Source organism: Gorilla gorilla, chromosome 7, assembly GCF_029281585.2.
Source record: "Gorilla gorilla gorilla isolate KB3781 chromosome 7, NHGRI_mGorGor1-v2.1_pri, whole genome shotgun sequence".
NCBI classification, from domain to species: domain Eukaryota; kingdom Metazoa; phylum Chordata; class Mammalia; order Primates; family Hominidae; genus Gorilla; species Gorilla gorilla.
The window spans coordinates 125,660,394-125,682,975 of NC_073231.2; the positions used below are offsets into that span (position 1 = coordinate 125,660,394).

General features: G+C 40.7%; 1 protein-coding gene across 5 annotated transcripts in view; it reads right to left on the reverse strand.

Annotated features, from left to right (window-relative positions):
- Positions 1 to 21,981, reverse strand: part of TAF2 (TATA-box binding protein associated factor 2) — a 98,277-nt gene extending 76,296 nt beyond the window's left edge. For 3 of the 5 annotated variants that reach the window (XM_055349249.2, XM_055349248.2, XM_055349246.2), the window contains exons 1-3: positions 21,600 to 21,980; positions 20,797 to 20,850; positions 8,503 to 8,663 (exon numbers count right to left, since the gene is read on the reverse strand). In XM_055349249.2, coding sequence (XP_055205224.1) covers positions 8,503 to 8,663; positions 20,797 to 20,850; positions 21,600 to 21,683 — 299 coding nt within the window. In that variant the 5' untranslated portion in view covers positions 21,684 to 21,980. Of the gene's footprint in view, positions 1 to 7,146; positions 7,222 to 8,502; positions 8,664 to 20,796; positions 20,851 to 21,599 lie in introns of those variants that run through there. The other 2 variants (XM_055349247.2, XM_055349250.2) reach the window with 2 other exon arrangements.
- Between the last annotated feature and the right edge of the window lie 601 nt (positions 21,982 to 22,582).

Consider the following 22,582-nt stretch of genomic DNA (forward strand, 5'->3'; position numbering starts at 1 on the left):
ACACATTTAACTTTCTAAAAATCTACAAAACTGTTTCAGAAGAGTCGTACCATTCTGCATTGCCATCAGCATGATCTGAAAGTGCCAGTTGCTCCAAATCCTTGTCAGCACTTACTTAACACACCATCTAATTTTAAGGACTATTTTATCTATAGAGTATAATTTATTTTCAATAAAATTTCAAAAACATAAAATTTGATGATTGCAAAACTTGTATTCCACCCCAAGTTATCAGGGAAATGCAAAAATAAAATAACTATTGTACAAAAAGAAAGCCAGATTTAAACATTACATATTAATTAGTTTTTTTATGGGAAATTATTTTCATTTAATCTCCTCATTTCCTGAGAAAAGGTGAAGTGGTCCAAATAAAATGAGTGAGTCATTATAAATGGAATCAACTGGGAAGCCAGTCTCAAATAATCTGATGGTTTAGATTTCAACACACAAATCAAATGTTTTCTTTCATAATAACTTCATAGAAGTCAAAAATTACAGTGTAAAATTATAACGTGTTTTCAATTTTCAGAATGACTACAAAATATTTAATATGTCCTTGCCCTATAACCTCTACCATCCCCATCTCTCAATCCTCCTTACAGAAATGCAACTTAAAGAGAAGAAATGCTATAGACAGATATTGAAAAATTAGTAAATTAAGGGAATAGATATAATTTTCTCTAAGAATTTTAAATATCCATATTGAATTAATATGATAATCATTTGTCAAATAAAGAACATCTGCCTCTTAAAACTATAGATGCAGATTTTATAAAACTTCAGTTTCAATTATTTGTAAACTTTCCCTCTATTTAAAAAATTTTTTATAGAAGTAAACTTTTATGGAAGTAAACTTTTATGGAAATAAATCAGAAAGCTACACACGCCCTAGTAAACAGCGCGATAAATTTTCACAAACTGAAAAATTAAAGTAATAAGCCAAAACCACAATGAATAAGGATGACTCTAAAAATAACCAAAACAAAATTTAACCTGGAACCATGACATAAGGCTGCTGAGTGAAAAATCTACCTTAACAGGTTTTCCTATGAAAAAGCCTAGGGGTTTCACGGCTTACAAGCTCAAATTTGATCCAACTACAAATGCAACTTTTTTGTTTTTTTTTAAATTTAGAGCGTTTACGTGAGCCAAAGTGACAACAGCTGCTCAGAAGACTCACCCAAGTAACCTTGGATATGGCCTCCATTTAAACTTTGTTGCATGCAAGTTTTTAAAGACAAAAAAGAGGGACAGGAAGTGGGTTGACACAAAACTGTCTGTCAGGGATTCTCACTGGTTTAAAGAAATAGCATTGATTAGTGATTGGCTATATATTTTTAAGCTATAGGGTGTGGGTTATAGCATCCTATGTGACCTTGTTAGGTTAACTAACTACCTGGGCCATAACAGGCAGTTTCAAGGCATTAATAGATAGCCCAAGACAGGGAGCCTAATGTGATTGCTGCCTCATTTTTCTTTTTTTTTTAATTTCAATAGCTTTTTGTGTACAAGTGGTTTCTGGTTACATAGATGAATTTTACAATAGGAATGTCTGAGATTTTAGCGTATCTGTTGCCCAAGTAGTGTACATTGCACCCAATATGTCATTTTTTAAATCTCTCCCTCCTCCCTGCTTCTGAGTCTCCAATATCCAGACTTCTATCACTCTGTATGTCTTCACATACCCATAGCTTAGTCTCGAATAATCTGATGGTTTAGATTTCAACATACAAATAAAAAATGAGAACATATGGTATTTGGTTTTCCATTTCCGAGTTACTTCACTCAGAATACTGGCCTCCAGTTCCAGCCACGTTGCTACAAAAGACATTTCATTATTTTTTTATGGCTGAGTAGTATTCCATGGTGTGTGTGTGTGTGTGTGTGTGTGTGTGTGTGTGTGTATATGTGTATATATATGGTGTGTGTGTGTGTATATACACACATGTATACATACACACACACATACACACACCACATTTCCTTTATCCACTCTTCAGTTAATGTGGACTTAGGCTGGTTCCATATCTTTGCAATTGTGAATTGTGCTGCAATAAACATAGACATGTAGGTGTCTTTTTTGACATAGGGACTTATTTTCCTTTTAATAGATAGCCAGTAGTGAGAACGCCAGATCAAGTGGTAGATCTACTTGAACTCCCCATACTGTTTTCCACACAGGTTGTACTAATTTACATTCTCACCAGCAGTGTATAAGCATTCCCTTTTTACCATATCCACGCCAACATCTGTTTTTTTTGTTGTTGTTTTTACTTTTTCATAATGGCCATTCTGGCTGGGATAAGGTGTATGTCACTGTGGTTTTAATTTGTATTTCCCTGATCATTAGTGATGTTGAGAATTTCTTTATATGTGTTGGCTATTTCTATATCTTCTTTTAACAAATGTCTATTCATGTTGCTTTAATGTGTTTTATCTGATATAAAAGAATAGCTACTCCTGCTATCTGATATAAAACAATAGCCACCCCTTTACCATGAGTCTACAAGAATCCTTATGGGTGTTAGGTGATTCTCTTGAGGACAGTGGATATTTGGTTTGTGATTTTTAATCCTAAAACAACTTTTAAAAGGCAAATGAGTTTCAAGCTACTAGAAATACTGTATCTAGATAAAGGACAAAATGGATCTACTGGAATGTATATACTGATTAGTCCAAATAGGAAGAACCATATCTAGAGTTCCGGGATTACCACATTTAAGAAAACACAGTATCAAATCTGAGATTATCCAGAGAAGGACAAAGAGTATGGAAATAAATTGAGAAAGAGTTTCTAACATGAGGAATGGTTGAGAGTAATCTCAATAATTCTGTAGCCTGAAGATGAGAAAACTTAGGGGAAAGGTATGTATTTAATTAGGATTAAGTTTGTGACTATTAAGGCAAAATGAACTGTAGCTCAATGTAATAAAGAACTTTCCAGCATGTAGAAATAATGAAAGGGGTGTGTTAAAATATAATGAGGACCAAGCATGGTGGCTTATGCCTGTAATTGCAGCACTTTGGGAGACCAAGGCGGAAGGACCACTTGAGGCCAGGAGTCCAAAACCAGTTTAGGCAACATAGTGAGACCATGCATCCAGTAAAAAATAAAAAATTAATTAATTAACCGAACGTGGTGGCATGCACATATTGTTCCAGCTACTCGAGAAGCTAAGGTAGATGATGGCTTGAGTGCAGGAGTTCAAGGCTGCAGTAAGCTATGATCACACCACTGCATTCCAGCCTGGGTGACAGAGCAAGGCTCTGTCTTTAAAAATATAAAAATAAAAAAATTAAGAAAAACATATTATGAGCCCTGCTGAACTGGAAGTATTCAAGTAGAAGATGAAATAGTAAGGCTTCATGTTGAAGTTTAAACTAAATGAACTCTAATGTCCCTCCAACTCTAAGATAACTTAATTCTAATACTAATAAACCAACTGGCAGTGCAGCACTGTAGCTCAGTTAAACTATTGCTATTACTTAACCATAATCAATAAGGGAATTACCAATTTCTATTATGTGACATTAATGAAAGAATTTTAAACTCCATGTAGAAGTCTGCATTAAAATATAGAATCTACAAAATCTTTAAAAAAAACCACAGCAATTTAAAAAAATCATTATAACTGGATAACTACTTCATTTATATACTAAAATAGATAATTTCATTTCTGCTGCCCCTCCTTGGTGGAAATTAAACTCATTTTTGACACTGAAAAGTTGGGACATTTCAAGTAAAATAAAAAAGGGCTTCTTGGCTGAATGTGGTGGCTCATGCCTGTAATCCCAGCACTCTGGGAGGCTGAGACAGGCGGATCACGAGGTCAGGAGTTCGAGACCAGCTGGGCCAATGTGGTGAAACCCTGTCTCTACCAAAAATACAAAAAAAAAAAAAAAAAAAAAAAAAATTAGCCGGTGTGGTGGTGCACGCCTGTAGTCCCAGCTACTAGGGAAGCTGAGACAGGAGAATCGCTTGAACCCAGGAGGTGGAGGTTGCAGTGAGCCGAGATCGTGTCACTGCACTCCAGCCTGGGCGCCAGAGCAGGACTCTGTCTTTAAAAAAAAAAAAAAGTGGGGCGGGGTGGGGGGCTTCTCAAAGTGGCAAAGCCTGGCCAGGTGCGGAGGCTCACGCCTGTAATCCCAGAACTTTGGGAGGCCGAGGCAGGCATGATCTCGAACTCATGATCACAAGGCATGATCCCGAACTCATGATCATGATCTCGAACTCATGATCACAAGGTCATGAGTTCGAGACCAACCTGACCAATATGGTGAAACCCTGTCTCTACTAAAAATACAAAAATTAGCCAGGTGTGGTGGCGCATGCCTGTAATCCCAGCTACTCGGGAGGGTGAGGCAGGAGGATCGCTTGAACCTGGGAGGCGGAGGTTGCAGGGATCAGAGATTGCACCATTGCACTCCAGCCTGGATGACAGAGCGGGACTTGGTCTTTTTTTTTTTTTTGAGAGGGAGTCTCGCTCTGTCGCCCAGGCTGGAGGGCAGTGGCTGGATCTCTGCTCACTGCAAGCTCCACCTCCTGGGTTCACGCCATTCTCCTGCCTCAGCCTCCAGAGTAGCTGGGACTACAGGCGCCTGCCACCACACCTGGCTAATTTTTTGTATTTTTAGTAGAGATGGGGTTTCACCGTGTTAGCCAGGATGGTCTCGATCCCCTGACCTCGTGATCCGCCCGCCTTGGCCTCCCAAAGTGCTGGGATTAAAGGCGTGAGCCACTGCACCCGGCCGAGACTTGGTCTTAAAAAAAAAAAGAAAAGAAAAAGAGGCAAAGCCTATCTAGGAACAAAACAAAAACATCCACAGAGACAGTTTCTCTGACAAAGTCTACATTTAACTTTTTCTAAGAAAAGAGAAGTACAGCAAAAACAAAAACACCAAAGTGTAGCTCCTGTGGAGACAATCTACAATCTGTCTACAATCCATAAGATTCACACACAAAATATATGTCGAAAAACTTCAAGTGCTGAATTATTTTATTGACAAATAGTAAAGCAAAAAGACAGCTGCTTATACATGTTACATAACCAATATGTTTTTAAATTGTTAGTATACGTAATGTAACATGTCAGCTAACAGCTGGATAAAATAGATAGAAATGCCTTTCAGCCTCTTATCCAAATGTTTCTTTTCCTTATATTCCTCTACAGTTCAAAGGAGCTGAATCTCAACCACTGTAAGCACACTCGTTCTTTTTTTTTTTTTTTTGAGACGGAGTCTCACTTTGTCGCCTAGTCTGGAGTGCAGTGGCGTGATCTCGGCTCACTGTAAGCTCCGCCTCCCAGGTTCACGCCATTCTCCTGCCTCAGCCTCCCAAGTAGCTGGGATTACAGGCACCCACTACTACACCCGGCTAATTTTTTGTATTTTTTTTTTTTTTAGTAGAGATGGGGTTTCACTGTGTTAGCCAGGATGGTCTCAATCTCCTGACCTCATGATCTGCCCGCCTCGGCCTCCCAGAGTGCTGGGATTACAGGCATGAGCCACCGCACCAGGCCTGTAAGCACACTCTTTCAATCAAACATAGGGAGGGCATGGCACCTTAACTTTAAAACAAATAATAAGAAAATGTGATTAAATAGTACTTCTTTCAGTGTTAAGACATACTTGTATGTAAAATCAATGGTAAAATCAAATTTACCACGGAATTTGATGTTTCACTTTTAATTTCAAAACTGCTATATTTAATTTCTGTTTTAGCTTTATTGGTTCATTAAAGAAAGAAAGTTATTTTAGAAATAAGTAACAGAAGCATCTAGGAGCATGCTAAAGGCCTTAGCTATCTGCCTTTCCCAAAGTTCTCTTTAAAAATAACATCTTTCACTTGTCTTTTTCATATCTAACTGCCAATAAACATAATATTTCTTCTGAATAATTGGTGTGTTTTTGTCATGTCTTATGAATCTTAAAAACCCTCTTTGCTATGGCAATCAGAAATATAAGACACAAATCTACAGTTTTCCTCTAGGAATTGTGCAGCAACTTAATAGTAAGTACCCACCATCCTATACTTGTTTATCCTTCATGCTAATTTCATTAGCTACTTTCTAAAACTTTTGTCTAATAAAACTCTAAAATAAATTTCAAATTCTTTTTGAATAATTCAGAGGATAAACAGAAGCAAAAATATTGAAAATCACCTCTCTTAAAGAGTAATCAAGATTCTAAAGCTAAGCAAAAAAGCAGGGATAGTCAAGCATAGTAGACAATTATTAGTCAAGCATTTACTAAGTGGCCATGGCCAACAGAGCTATGGTTCTAGTTGAATGAAAAACTTTAAATACATTCCATCTTTCCCAATTTCCTAGCCTAACCTTTGAAAAGATTCTCTTTTATAACTTCCTTTTCATTCTTTATATTATAAATATAATATATATACAGGTCTGTGGCCTGTTAGGAACCAGGCCACACAGCAGGAGGTGAGTAGCGGGTGAGCAAGCATTACCTTCTGAGCTTTGCCTCCTGTCAGATCACCAGCAGCACTAGATTCTCATAAGAGCCCAAACTCTATTGTGAACTGCGCATGCAAGAGATCTAGGTTGCACACTACTTATGAGAATCTAATGCCTGATGATCTGAGGTGGAAGTTTCATCCAAAACCCCCTCTGCCCCCCTGGTCCGTGGAAAAACTGTCTTCCATGAAACTGCTGATTTAGAACACTAAAAGTAATGAGGCATCTTCCATTATTACTAGAGAAAAATTTTAGGGAATATTATCAAAATAAAAAGAGCAAAGTAAAGCTTGCTTCCTTAACAGACCAGGATCCCTGTCATTACACTTAACAGATTATCCTGAGACCTGGGCAGCAACAACAAACTATTAGTAAAAAAGATGTACAGACACTGTCTTTTGTGACTGACAAACAGGCATCTTACCCTATTATCAAATGCAGAGTTCTAGGCTGGATAGGGTGGATATTTTGGCCTTCTGGCAAGGTAATGGGTCCTCTATCTGCTCTTTATCAGGTGACCTTTCCATTTATTAGTGTATACTAACTTCCCCAAAGGTAGAAGTTTTTGTTTTTGTTTTCTGGGGGGAAAGGGATGCAGATAATTTTGTAATAAGTCTTTTTATGTCAGTTCTACAAATGTGGCTTTAAAAGCAATGTAATTTCAACAACTCACCTTTGTGAAATGGAAAGTTACAGGAGTAAATCAGGGTTCCCTGAATTTTTCCAATCCCATTTGTGTATCTCCTCTCTAAATGTGAAAGATTTTAAACCAATGATTATTGGGACCATAAATATGTCTAAAAATAAGCCTCCCTTCTAAACCTTTGCAATTGCTTATGGCAGTGGTTCTCAAGCTTCAGTCTGTATCAGAATCACCTGGCAAGCTTGTTAAAACACAAACTGTAGGAGCCTACCCACAATTTCTGATTCAGTGGGTCTGGGGTATTGATTGAGAACTTGCCTGTAGAACAAGTTCCCAGTTGATGCTGATGCTTGTCTGGGAATCACACTTTAAGAACTGCTGCCTTAAGGCATTATACCTCTAGACTAGTTAAAACATCATCTTGACTAAAAAGTTTATGATAAAGTTTTGGCATCCTACCCCAAAACACAAAGAATCACAGAAATGATATAATTCAATGTTATCAAAGCTTTGAAAAAGCAAGTGCCCTCAACTGTACTTGATAGTATTTAAAGTAGTAGACATTTAAATACTAGGGCACAATCAGGTAAAATACTGAAAACAGCCATTAGAAATGAAAAGTAAAATAATCAAAGGGAAAAAAATTTGTATGTGACAAAACATTCACTCACTACTTATGACTGCAAAATGCCAAAAAACTGGAGAATAATTATACAAACTATACTACTCTGAGCAAATGGAGTATTATTTAACCACAAAGATGACAAAAAATGAAGCCCACACACACACACACAGAAAATGGAAACAAAGTATGAAATAGAAAAAGTAGAACATAAAACTGATAACAGCAATATATGTTTAATGATAAAAATCAGAAGTAGCCTCAATAGATGTAGTATTTATCTAAGGTGAAGAAACGAGCTACTTTAGACCTAATATGTTTATAAGATAGTTTAATGCAGTCAATTTCATTAGCTACTTTCTGAAACTTTTTTATAGAATATTTTATAGAATATTTTAAAGTAGCCTCTGGTGTACAGATTACAGTGACCATCTAACCCACTGAAAATTACTTTCAAAATTTATGAAGTAAATAATTAAGAAAAACACTGAAAGTAAAAAAAATGACTAAGAAAATCTAATTAAAGTTCCCAGATAATACTTCCTTAAAGTTTTAACATGAAGAAGGGAAACTTAGTAACTATGTTGGGCACAGCTAGCAAAATCACTTGAACCAAATGTACAGAGTGGTAAAACAGATAAAGATTGGGATTCAAAGCCTATTAACGATCTAAAAAAAAAATACTTTGAGAAAAACTAATCCAATCATTAAAAACATTTTTTCAAAACTGTTAAAAATAGTGACTTTTAAAGTGCATAACTTACTGTTTTGATTCACTGTGACAAACTTCCAAGGTTGGGTCATTATAAATAAAAGCAGCCTCTAAATCATTGATCCTTACTCGGTATATTCTACACTGTTTGCTGTTCAACTTGATTCTATTCAAGTTTGCAGCTGTGGGAAATACAGTCAGTTCCACAAATCCCTGTAAAGATAGAGAATAACAACTTCATTATAAAGACTGGTATGTTTCAGAATATATTTCTTTTATTTTTACCACTTGTACACATATTATACTCCAGAGACAAAATCCCAAATAGCTACATACATACATATGCTCTCCAAGTATCTTAATTTCAAACATGATTGTCCTAGTGACTGAATGGGTGTGAGTTATGTATACTTTATCATCCTGGTGGTTCATATTCACTATCAGTGAAAATTAGGCAGTCAGAAAAAAGTAAAAGAGCTCGCTACTCTCAAAAACCAGAATTTCTAAACAGACTAGGACCTAAAAAGGGAAGAAGAAAAAAATGACAGAGCAGAAAGGGAATCAAAACCAGAAGGTTGATGAGTGAAAGAATATGGCAGAAAAAAAAGGGGTAAAAAATTATACCACTGAAGCTAACAAGTATGAGTTTCTGCTCATGAGTAAATTAGGACAGGTAAAACGGCAAGAGCTACAAAAGATACCAAGGCAAGTAGGAAAAATCTGCTGCTATATCCAGGAGCAGCAAATACATCACAGTGTTCAATCACTTCCTATCAAGTAGTCCAGAGGCCATATGTAGTTCTACCATGTTAGCTGTATGGTAGCAATGTCTCTGTATCCAACACATGAAAAACAGTTAAATACAGACTGCCCACCACCCTCTTGTATTGAATCAATGGGAAAGACGAACAGATGAAACACAGAATATATGTTAATTGATTTTAATATCCTGGGTTGAAAATTGATGTACTCAAACATAAAACAAGGGACAGCATGAAATAGCAATATTTCAGGGACTCCAACGTGAAGAGAAAAATTTCAGAGGCTATAACAGAAATATCTAAGACAAAATTCAGACAGCAACCATAGAGGACTAGATTATAATGGCTGCTACCATGTACCAGACATTACACTAGATATTTTCCTATGTTCCCTCTAATCCTAATACCAACTCTAAGAGACAAGTACTACTTTATACTTTCTACAGAGAAGCTACAAATACTACTGTACAGTATTAAAAAAAGTTAACTTTTTACAGATAAGATAACAAAGGCAAAAAAAGTAGGTCAGTAATAAGTAGAGACTAGAGATTCAAACACAACTAAATAATTCCAAACAATTCCCACTATGCCATAATGCCTGTGGGTACAAGGGTTTTAAATAATATGCAAGAATTGTTTTTAGGTAACATTTAGTCCAACCGCTCAAGAAAGCCTAGAGATTCTGTAGCCCCTTTGTTCTCAATTCCCAAGTAAGAGGAGAGCCATACACTCTTAAATTAGAACAATCTGCACATATATGTGAGTTAGAAACACAGAACAAAAGAACAAAGGCCAAAATAAAGTTGATAAAGATTCTGTGTTTAAAGGTGTAAACTATGAGCTGCTGTAGGAAGGAAGACCAGAATTCCTTTTAATTAGCATATCTGTCATCCAATGACCATTCTAAATTTAAATGAGCTTGGATCAGCTGAAAGATAAGATTTAGAACCAAGACAACTACAAAACAAAAGATTAAAGAAAGTACTGTCAACTGCTACTTGGGTGGGACATAAGAACAGCATCTGGTTTTCTAAACTCTGGTAACAATAATAGAATGATGAAATGTATTTCAGGAAGATAGGAAAAGCCCAGTCTCCTTGCACCATCAGGCCTCTGCCACCACCTAGGGCTCTAGCCTACACCTGCCTGAAACATTCAGACCCATTAACCTCTACAAGTCTTCAATCTCTGCCGCCCTTAGCCACTGGCATAACTGCAAGCCCCTCGGGTCATCTAGCTTCTCACTCCTTGCTTCTTGCTCTCTCCTCACCACTTCACAGATAACCATTCTCCTGGAGCCCACACTCCATTTTAAACATTTCCCCTGTGCTTTTCAACCTTTTCTAAAACTCCCTCTCTACCCTCTTACCTTAAATGAAATGGTTTCTGAATCCTCCTAGACAAGAAGCTACTTACTCTCCCATTCACTATAAACAAGGGTAGTGGAAAATAGGCATTCTCCTAGTTTCCACGACTACTTCTGGGTCACTTATAGGATTTTATTTAATGTACACTACAAGGTTAAGGACAGTGTAGTGTCACCGTGAAAAGCAGGTGTTCTGGAGGTAGACTCCTCCCTGTATTCAAATCCTAGCTCTACCACTTAGTAACTGCATGACATTGGGCTAGTAACTCCAGCCCACTGTGCCTCAGTTTCCTCATAAAAAATGACATTATTGGCCTATTAGTGTTATTATGACAACCGAACAGCCAGGCATGGGCTCACGCCTGTAATCCTAGCACTTTGGGAGGCTGAGGCAGGAGGACTGCTTGAGTCCAGGAGTTCAGAACCAGCCTGGTCAACATAGCAAGACCCTATCTCTACATAAACTATTAAAAAATTAGCCAGGCATGGTGGCTGTAGTTCCAGTTACTGGGGAGGCTGAGGTGGAATGATTGCTTGAGCCTGGGAGGTTGAGGCTGCAGCGAGTCATGATTGTGACACGGGTGACAGAGCAAGATCACATCTCAAAAAACAAAGACAACTGAAAAACTTACATGGAAAACACTTAAAATTATAGCTGACATCTAGTATTTGCTTAATAAATGCTTTTGTTATTCTTTCCTGTTTATCCTTTGTGTTCATGCTATACAGGTACACCATCCTTTATGCTTCTTCATTAATATCTATGAAATTCCCCAACATTTGCTGAAGGCTCATACTCTTGCTTTTTTTTTTTCTTTTTTTTCAGAGACAGGGTATTGCTCTGTCACCCAGGCTGGAGTGCAGTGTAGCAATCATGGCATACTGCAGCCTCAATCTTCCAGGCTCAAGTGATCCTCCCACCTCAGCCTCCAGAGTAGCTGGGGACTACAGAAATGCATTACCACACCTGGTTAATTAAAAATTTTTTTCTCTAGAGACGGGTCTTATCATGTTGCCCAAGCTGGTCTAGAACTTCTGGCCTCAAGTGACCCTCCTATCTCAGCCTCCAAGAGCACTGGGATTACAGGTATAAATAATGCAACTGGTCACATACTCTTCTTTTGTAACACAAGTCTGCCATCACTCTAAGTGACTTGAATATAGATGTGTCTGATCCATCCAATAAAACTGCCTCAAAGTTCCTTGACCTCAATTCCTACAATCTTCACTTCCATCCAGGAAGAATCAAGATCACACTCTGAAAAGCACTTCATCACTGCTTAGAACTGCTCTGATGCTGACATTATGAACTCAAATGTCCACAATGCCTCTCCTCACCCCTCTCATTACTTCTCTCCCAGTCCTCCTGTTCAACTGCCTGAAATCCTCCTGTCCTTGACTTCTTCCAGTTTCTCACCAGAAAAGAATTCAGAAAAGAATAACAAAAGCATTTATTAATCTTCTTGGCACTCCTGGGGCTTTTTCTCCCTTCACCCTAAATCCTTAAATTCAACCACTCCTCTGCCAACTACCAATTATCTTGCCCCTCTGTTTCACGTACCCATCTTTCCCTTCTAAGAATGATATATCCAATGGTCCTTTAGCACCCACTCCCCACAATATCCTCAGAAATATCACTGTTTTTCTCTCTCCTATAATTACAATCTTTCCTTTCTGTAGAATTTTTTCCTGTGCCTATAAATATGTTCAAGACTCAAGGTTTTAAATGCCTTTAGATCTATGCTATCCTCAAATGAATTTTGTGCCATCTTTTTCCCATACCTTCAAAAGAGAAATTCTTGAAAAAGTAGAATATGTTCACTGTCCCAACTCTCTCTTCCATTCAGTACAATATGACTTATGCAGTCATCATTCCACTGAAGTTACCTGACATGTTTTGGCTGTGTCCCCACCCTAATCTCATCTTGAATTCTCATGTGTTGTGGGAGACCTGGTGGGAGGTAACTTAATCATGAGGGCAAGTCTTTCCATGCTATTCTCATAAAAGTGAATAAATCTCATGAAATCTGATGGTTTGAAAAACGGGAATTTTTCTGCACAAGCTCTTTTTGCCTGCCGCCATCCACGTAGGATATGACTTGCTCCTCCTTGCCTTCTGCCATGATTGTGAGGCTTCTCCAGCCATGTGGAACTGTAAGATCTCCATTAAACCTCTTTCCTTTGTAAACTGCCCAGTCTCAGGTATGTCTTTATCAGCAGCATGAAAATGAACTAATACAGTAAACTGCTACCAACAGAGTGGGGTGCTGCTAAAAAGTTACCTGAAAATGTGGGAGCGACTTTGGAACTAGGTAATAGGCAGAGGTTGGAACAGTTTAGATGGCTCAGAAGACAGGAAAATGCGGGAAAGTTTGGAACTTCCTATAGACTTGTTGAATGGCTTTGACCAAAATGCTGATAGTGATAAGGACAATAAGGCCCAGGCTGAGGTGGTCTCAGATGGAGATGAGAAACTTGTTGGGAACTAAAGCAAGGGTGACTCTTGCTATGTTTTCGCATAGAGACCGGCAGCATTTTGCCCCTGCCCTAGAGATTCGTGGAACTTTGAACTTGAGAAAGATGATTTAGGGTATCTAGTAGAAGAAATGTCTAAGCAGCAAAGCAGTCAAGCGGTGACTTGGGTGCTGTTAAAGGCATTCCATTTTATAATGAAAGTAGAGCATAAAAGTGTGGAAAATTTGCAGCCCAACAATGATAGAAAAGAAAATCCAGGCCAGGCACGCTGGCTCACACCTGTAATCCCAGCACATTGGGAGGCTGAGGCAGGTGGATCACGAGGTCAGGAGTTCAAGACCAGCTTGGCCAAGATGGTGAAACCCCATCTCTACTAAAAATACAGAAAATTAGCCAGGCATGGTGGTGGGCACCTGTAATCCCAGCTACTCAGGAGGCTGAGACAGAGAATTGCTTGAACCCAGGAGGTGGAGGTTGCAGCGAGCTGAGATTGAGCCACTGCACTCCAGCCTGGGGGACAGAGCGAGACTCCGTCTCAAAAAAAAAAAAAAAAAGAAAAAAGAAAATCCCATTTTCTGAGAAGTCCAAGCTGGCTACAGAAATTTGCATAAGTAACAGGAAGCTGAATGTTAATCCCCAAGAAAATGGGGAAAATGATGTCTCCAGGGCATGTCAGAGGTCTTCACACAGCCCCTCCCATCACAGGCCCGGAGGCCTAGGAGGAAAAAGTGGTTTTGTGGGCCAGGCCCAGGGTCCCTACGCTGTGTGCAGCCTAGGGACTTGATGCCCTGCATCCTATCCACTCCAGCCAGGGCTGAAAGGGGCCAACTTTGAGCTTGGGCCATAGTTTCAGATGGTACAAGCCTCAAGCCTTGGCAGCTCCCATGTGGTGGTGAGCCTGCGAGTGCAGAGAAGTCAAGAATTGAGGTTTGGGAACCTCCACCTAGATTTCAGAAGATGTATGGAAATGCCTGGATGCCCAGGCAGAAATTTGCTGTAGAGGTAGGATCCTCACAGAGAACCTCTCCTAGGCCAGTGCAGAAGAGAAATGTGGTGTCAGAGCCCCCACACAGGGTCCCTACTGAGGCACCACCTAGTGGAGCTGTGAGAAGAGGGCCACCATCCTCCAGACCCCAGAATGGTTCACTGACAACATGCACCATGCACCTGGAAAAGCTGCAGACACTCAACGCCATCCAGTCAAGGCAGCCAGGAGGCTGCAACCTGCAAAGTCTCAGAGGCAGAGCTGCCCAAAACTATGGGAACCTACCTCTTGCATCAGCATGACCTGGATGTGACATGGAGTCAAGGGAGATCACTTTGGAGCTTTAAGATTTGACTGCCCTGCTGGATTTCAGACTTGCATGGGGCCTGTAGCCCCTTTGTTTTGGCTAATTTCTGCCATTTGGAATGGCTGTATTTACCCATTGCCTGTACTCTCATTGTATCTAGGCAGTAACTAACTTGCTTTTGATTTCACAGGCTCATAGGCAGAAGGGACTTGCCTTGTCTCTGATGAGACTTAGGACTGTGGACTTTTGAGTTAATGCTGAAATGAGTTAAGATTTTGGGGGACTGTTGGGAAGTCATGATTGGTTTTGAAATGTGAGGACTTAAGATTTGGGAGGGGCCAGGGGCAGAATGACACAATTTGGCTGTGTCCCCACCCAAATCTCATCTTGAATTCCCATGTGTTGTGGGAGGGACCCAGTGGGAGGTAACTGAATCATGGGGGCAAGTCTTTCCTGTGCTGTTCTCATGATAGTAAGTCTCACGAGACCTGACGGTTTTTTTGTTTGTTTGTTTGTTTGTTTTTATGAGATGGAGTCTCACTCTGTCGCCCAGGCTGGAGGGCAGTGGTGCGATCTTGGCTCACTGCAAGCTCCGCCTCCTGTGTTCACACCATTCTCCTGCCTCAGCCTCCCGAGTAGCTGGGACTACAGGTGCCCGCCGCCATGCCTGGCTAATTTTTTTTTTTTTTTGTATTTTTAGTAGAGACAGGGTTTCACTGTGTTAGCCAGGATGGTCTCGATCTCCTGACCTCATGATCTGCCCGCCTCGGCCTCCCAAAGTGCTGGGATTACAGGCGTGAGACACCGTGCCTGACCCTGATGGTTTTAAAAACAGGAGTTTTGGCAAATACCACGTTCTCACTCATAAGTGGGAGTTGAATAATGAGAACACATGGACACAGGGAGGGGAACATCAAACACCAGGGCCCGTTGGCGGGTGGGGGACTAGGAGAGGGATAACATTAGAAGAAATACCTAATGTAGGTGACAAGTTTATGGGTGCAGCTAACCACCAGGGCACATGTATACCTATGTAACAAAACTGCACGTTCTGCACATGTAACCCAGAACTTAAAGTATAATTAAAAAAAAACAAGAAACAAACAAACAAAAAAAACAGGAGTTTCTCTGCACAAGCTCTTTTTGCCTGCTGCCATCCATGTAAGAGATGACTTGCTACTCCTTGCCTTCTGCCATGATTGTGAGGTTTCCCCAGCCACATGGAACTGTGAGTTCTCCATTAAACCGCTGTCCTTTGTAAATTGCCCAGTTTCAGGTATGTCTTTATTAGCAGCGTGAAAATGGACAAATACTTTACCCTTGCTATGGTCACTTATGACCAAGATTACTTTCAGTTTTCAAGTTTATATTTCCTGTTTATATTTAAAATTAATAACCATTCCATTTCCTCCTTTTTTTTTTTTGAGATGGGGTTTCACTCTTATTGTCCAGGCTGGAGTGCAGCAGTGCGATTTCGGCTCACTGGAACCTCCACCTGCTGGGTTCAAGCGATTCTCCTGCCTCAGCCTCCCGAGTAGCTGGGATTACAGGCATCTGCCACCACACTCAGTTAATTTTTTTTGTATTTTTAGTAGAGACGGGGTTTCACCATGTTGGCCGGTCTGGTCTCAAACTCCTGACCTTACACCAGCCTCGGCCTCCCAAAGTGCTGGGGTTACAGACATGAGCCACCACACCCAGTCTCCTCCTTCTTAAAATATGTTTTTCAGCCAGGTGTGGTGGCTCACACCTGTAATCCTAGCACTTTGGAAAGCCAAAGTAGGGTGGATCGCTTGAGCCCAGGAGTTTGAGACCAGCCTAAGCAACATGGCAAAACTCCGTCTCTACAAAAAATACAAAAATTAGCCAGGCTGGTGGTACGTGCCTGTGGTCCCAGCTACTCAGGAGGCTGAGGTGGGATAACCACCTGAGCCCAGGGAGGTTGAGGCTGCAGTGAGCTGTGATTGCGCCACTGCACTCCAACCTAGGCGACAGTGAGATCCTGTCTCAAAAAAAAAGGTTTTCCCTGGTTTCTACAGCCCAAGTGTCAGTTTTCTCAAATATCATGTTCTTCAGATATTTCTCCCTGATGCTCACTTCCTGCTAGATACTCTAAGTGAGCTTTTCCACACCCTTAATGAACAATTGTATATCAAAGGCTCCCAAATTTCTCTCACCACCCTTTATCTGCACAGACATGTAGCCAACTACCCACTATTCATCTCAATTTAATAACCCCAAAGTGCATGAAATGTAATTTTCTAATCCGACCTATGAATCTTTCCTCTCAAACCTGCTGCCCTTCCCTTCCATACACAGAGTAACCATTTGTTTAAACTTATGCATTTTATCTTGTACCCTATCATATAGAAGTAGATGGCATGATCAATTGCTGAAGGCTCAGTTACAGCTACAATTGAGAAACCTCCCACAGGATGCTGCCTTAAATTAGTAGACAATGTATCTCTCCTAGCCAAAACAGAACTGGGAACCAAGGGGTGAAAGCTGGAGTGACTACTCTCACTATTACACCAAAAAGGCCATGGAAGGAATTTTTTTTTTTTTTTTTTGGAGCGGGGGACAGAGTTTTGCTCTTGTTGCCCAGGCCGGAGTGCAGTGGCATGATCTCGGCTCACTGCAACCTCTGCCTCCCGTGTTCAAGTGATTCTCCTGCCTCAGCCTCCCAAGTAGCTGGGATTACAGGTGCCCGCCACCATGCTCAGCTAATTTTTTGTATTTTTAGTAGAGATAGGGTTTCACTGTGTTGGCCAGTTTGGTCTCAAACTCCTGACCTCATGATCTGCCCACCTCGGCCTCCCAAAGTGCTGGGATTACAAGCATGAGCCACTGCGCCTGGCCAATTCTTGTATTTTTAGTAGAGACAGGGTTTCACCATGTTGGCCAGACAGGTCTCGAACTCCTGACCTCAGGTGATCCATCCGCCTTGGCCTCCCAAAGTGCTGGGATTACAGGTGTGAGCCACCGTGCCCAGCCATGGAAGGAATTTTTGCCTCCTGTCTCTGTGACCCTGGGTTCAGCATGTTGAGAGGTCCTGGTGCCTAAGTGAAGAATGCATCCACCAGGGCACATAACCATGATTCCATTCCATTGGAAGTTGAGGCTGCCCCTTGACCACCTTGAGCTCCTCATCCCAAAGAACCAAAAAGCAGAGAAAGGGGTCCTGTTCTGGCTGGAATGAATCATTTCAATTACCAAACAGAAAATTAAAGCTTTGCTATACAATAAAGACAAGAATCACATCTGAAATCCAGGGGATTCCCTCAGATGCCTCTCAGATCCCCCCTAACAGTCCTAGGCAACAGAAACTGCAACAACCCAATAAAGATATAAACAGCAGTGAAGGTCCTAAAGAAACAAGGGTCTAGGTCATCCCAATAGAAATGTCAGCAGAAGGAAAAGGAAACACCGAAGGGGTGAAGAAATAAAGCAGTATGTATCAACTTCAGCCATGCTACCAGCTAAGGGAAGCAGGGACCGTTACAATTTAGTTTTATACTATTTCTTTCAACCAGTTTTCTTTCCACTATCTTGCATAAAAGACACTAGAGGTAACTAATATTTTAGGTGGGAACAGGGCTGAACTGTCATCTCTCACACTAACAGAATAGCTCAGGGGTTAGCAAACTGTCTCTTAAAGGGCCAGATAGAAATATTTCAGGCTTTGTGGGTCACACAGTCTCTGTCTCAGCTACTCACCTCTGCCAGCGTAGCTCCAAAACCTCCAGTCAATATGTAAATAAATGCAGATGGCTGTGTTCAAGTAACATTTCACTTAAAAAACAAGTAGTCAGCCATTACCAACTCTTTCAGTGGCTCATAGGACTTTGTAAGTTCCTCATGTTAGGAGCACTAGCTTTTCATCTCAACCAAAGACAACAGTGGATGTGTTGGGGTTAAAAAGGTAGACTGTTCTGATTATTCTCACTTTGCCCCTCCTGATCTGCTCTCTACCCTACTCAATACCCTACGAGTTGCATTAACTGGGCTCTACCCTTCTGGCTGGGTTGGTCCAACAGTTTCCACAAAAAGGAAACTGGAAAAGAGAAGGAAAGCAAGTTTATGTTAATTACCCCAGATTCCTTTCTGCCACGCTGCAGGTAAGCAGTAGCTTCATTCTTCTATTAAAAGACACAGGTCCTACAAGGTGACCCATTCCATGGCTACAGTAGGTTCTAGCAACTTCCCCTTCCCTTTGTTGTTTCAGGCCTAGACAACTGTTCCTCACTATTGATAGCTCAGAGGGTTCCTCCACCTCATGTTGGTTTCTGTTAACTCTGTTCTAAATAGTCCCTTCATTTCCCTCAATTAACTTGTGTGTGTGTGTGAGTATGTGTGTGTGTATATATATGTATGTGTATATATATATACACATACATATATGTATATCTGCCATTTACTTCCTACCAAGATCCTAACCCATACAACATCCAATCAAAGTTTCCAATGGGAAACTTAAGTCATCCACAACCCCTTTATAGCAGTCTTGAAAAAGCCACATGCAACTTCTATTGATTCCTCAGGGACAACACAGGTGGAAGGGGGAATGACAGACGTAAAAAGTGCATCGAACTCTTAGGTCATCAGTGATTAAACAGGGTTTCATCATTTGCCAACTTTATGCCCTTAAGAAAGTTACTTAACCTCCATTCTTTTTTTAGTTTTTTATTTTTTTTGAGACGGAGTCTTGCTCCGTCGCCCAGGCTGGAGTGCAGTGGCGCGATCTCGGCTCCCTGCAAGTTCGCCTCCCAGGTTCATGCCATTCTCCTGCCTCAGCCTCCCGAGTAGCTGGGACCACAGGCACCCACCACCACGGCCGGCTAATTTTTTGTATTTTTAGTAGAGACAGGGTTTCACCGTGTTAGCCAGGATGGTTTCAATCTCCTACCTCGTGATCCACCCGCCTCAGCGTCCCAAAGTGCTGGGATTACAGGTGTGAGCCACCGTGCCTGGCCCTGAACCTCCATTCTTTTAGCTGCCTCAATCATGCCTTAATTCTAATATTAGGATTAAAATATTATCTATCTCACAGGGTAATTATGAAGATTAAGTGAGTTAATACACATAAACCTTAGAAGATATCTTACATATATTAATGGCTAAATATATGTTCACTAATTCAATCATGTCAACTCTATTTCAATTCCATTTTCACTAATGCTATCTTCATTTAGGACTTCACCATTTCTCCCCTAGATTACTGCAGTAACCTCTGAAATAGACTCCCTAATTCCCTTATCTTTCCTACCCAATTCATACAACATAATACAACTCAAGTATCCTACTATATAAGATACAAGGTACATAACCTAGGGAAGACTGCATGAGAAATTCCATAAACGAGGAGACTAAATTTAATAAACCTTTTAGGAACATTACAAATCTAAGATTCTATGACTCATGAAAAGCGACATTTTTCTATCTATTCAGCTTATCCTAAGTAAATATATACATACATGGGTAACAAATCTGACAGAGAAGTTGATACCATCACTCAAGGAAAACCAGCTCTCATTAACATTTTAGCCTATGTAATAAAGGTAGCCCTAAGAAAGTAAATTAAATAAATACTTGAGTTTTCAGCCAGGTGCAGTGGTTCATGCCTGTAATCCCAGCATTTTGGGAGGCAGAGGCAGGTGAATCACTTGAGGTCAGGAGTTCGAGACCAGCCTGGCCAACATGGAGAAAACTCTGACTCCATTAAAAATACAAAAATAAGCTGGGCGTGGTCATGCACACCTGTAATTCAAGCTACTTGGGAGGCTGAGGTAGGACAACTGCTTGAACCTGGGAGGTGGAGGTTGCAGTGAGCCAAGATCACAGCACTGCACTCCAGCCTCAGTGACAGAGCGAGACTCTGTCTCCAAAAACAAACAAACAAACAAAAAACTTGAATGTTCAAGCTTTTTCCTAAAATTGATTATATCAGCAACCCACACATCTAAATTGTGTCAGGAGGCAGGGGGAGGTAGAGGGTTTCTAGATCTCAAATATTCTATCTAAAACTTCATTACAAAGCAACATCACCTAAACCAAGTCAGTCAAGAAGCAAAAATGGCCTCTTAGAAGCCAAGTCAGTGAGTGTATTAATCTTAATTTTTTTCATAGAAGAAATGTCGCTATAGGCATATACTTGTTTCATGCACAATTATAAAATGCTTGGCTATACAGGCTTTCATATTATACACCAGATAAAGAGGAATAAAATTTTAATTAGGAAATTGAAAAAAAAGGAAAGGGAGAATTTGGGAGGCAATAGGTATTAATAGAAGGACCATGGAACTTGTAATCATACAGACCCTAATTTTAATTCTTACCTATTCTTGAAACATAATTATCTGGAAGACTACAAACTTTCTAAGTACTGTGAGGAGTGGATTGTTACTCTTTATAGTGGACTTGTTACTGTTTATAATTGTTGAGAATAAACTTACCACAACAGATTTTCTCTGGAAATTTATGTTGTTGATGCAGACGACCTGATGGGTTGTATATTAATAAATATAAAAAGAAAATAAGGAAAAAATAATTTTTATTATTAAATCAAAGTATAATTCTATCCAAGTATAAATTAGGACTATGTTCTAAGTAATTCAAAATTACATGTCAATATTTCATTTTAAAACTACGAATAGGGGCCTGGTGCGGTGGCTCACGCCTGTAATCCCAGCACTTTGGGAGGCCAAGGCAAGCAGATCACGAGGTCAAGAGTTCAAGACCAGCCTGGCCAACAGAGTGAAGCCGAGTCTTTACTAAAAATACAAAAGTTAGCCGGGCATCGTGGCACATGCCTGTAATCCCGGCTACTCAGGAGGCTGAGCCAGGAGAAAAGCTTGAACCCGGCAGGTGGAGGCTGCAGTGAGCCGAGATCGCGCCGTTGCACTCCAGCCTGGGCGACAGAGAGACTCCGTCTTAAAAACTAAAAAATTTAAAAAAAAAACACTCTACCAATTGGGATAATTTTTTAAAATCTAGCAACAGTCACGAAAACAGATTTGACAGAAATACAATCTAGTACTTAGACAAAAACTTTAGTAACCTGCAACAGGAATTAAATTTGCAGAATAACACTGTCATTCAAAACATTTTGACCTTACAAACACCATTTCCATCACAGTGAGTAAATTCTAGTTTCCCACTAGGTTTCCCAGGCCCACCAAGTCAATTTCAAGCAATCGCAAAATATAATTAATGGCAACAAAACCAAAAGGAAGGAAGGGAAATGAAAAAATACTTATAATTTATATGGCCTTGGGCTTTCAAAGCCCTTGTCTCCTTTCTTCCTGTTCATTCTGGCGGGCTCTACACCAGTCAGCGGCATGAAGCGGTCCCGCGAAGCTTGGCTTCCCCGCTTCCTAGGGGGATACGGCGCATTACTGGTCTTTGGCACCTCACACTCCCCACTCCCCTGCGGTCCCCAAGTCACGTCTCGCAGCTGGCCGGTGCCCAGGTGAGCGACCTGACGGGTCGCTGCCCGCCTCAATCTCGCTCCTTCGACTAGCTCCTAGAAGCCGCCGTCGACAAGCTTCTGTCACAGAGATGCTCCTCTCCGCAAGTGCTCAAAGCTACCATCCGCCGACATCTTGTCTGTAACCTCTGACCTCCGACGTCAGCGGAAGTGGAACGGCGGCGGGGGTAGAACCAGGAAGTCTTGTCAATGGGCAGGGCTTGCGATCTTCGCATGTGTCTTATCGTAAAGAATTGTTAAAATTTAGGATAGGGAAGAAACTATTTAGTGGATGAAGCGAGAACAGCAGGAAGAAAAGGAGGGAAGGTAGTTTTCTAGTACAAGCATATTGAGAAGAATGGAGGACAAATTTTACGAAGAGCCAGGTATAAATAGGCTGGGGCAGGGTGCTAGTAACTGGGCGGGGTGGGGTGGTGGGAAGTCTCCCGAAATCAGGAGGTGCGTGCTTCTGGCTTGCTGTGTGAACAGACACACTGGGTCCGGTGATTTAAGCTGTAAAATATGTGATTAGACTGCAGGTAGTCTAAATGTCAAAACTCCAGCACTCCAGACCTCTCACTAGGCACTGCTGCCTTAGTATTTATTTTAAAATATAGATTACAAGGCCGGGCGCAGTGGCTCACTCCTGTAATCCCAACATTTTGGGAGGCCGAGGCGGGCCGATCATTTGAGGTCAGGAGTTCGAGACCAGCCTGACCAACATGGTGAAACCCCGTCTCTACTAAAAATTACACAAAATTAGCTGGGCGTGG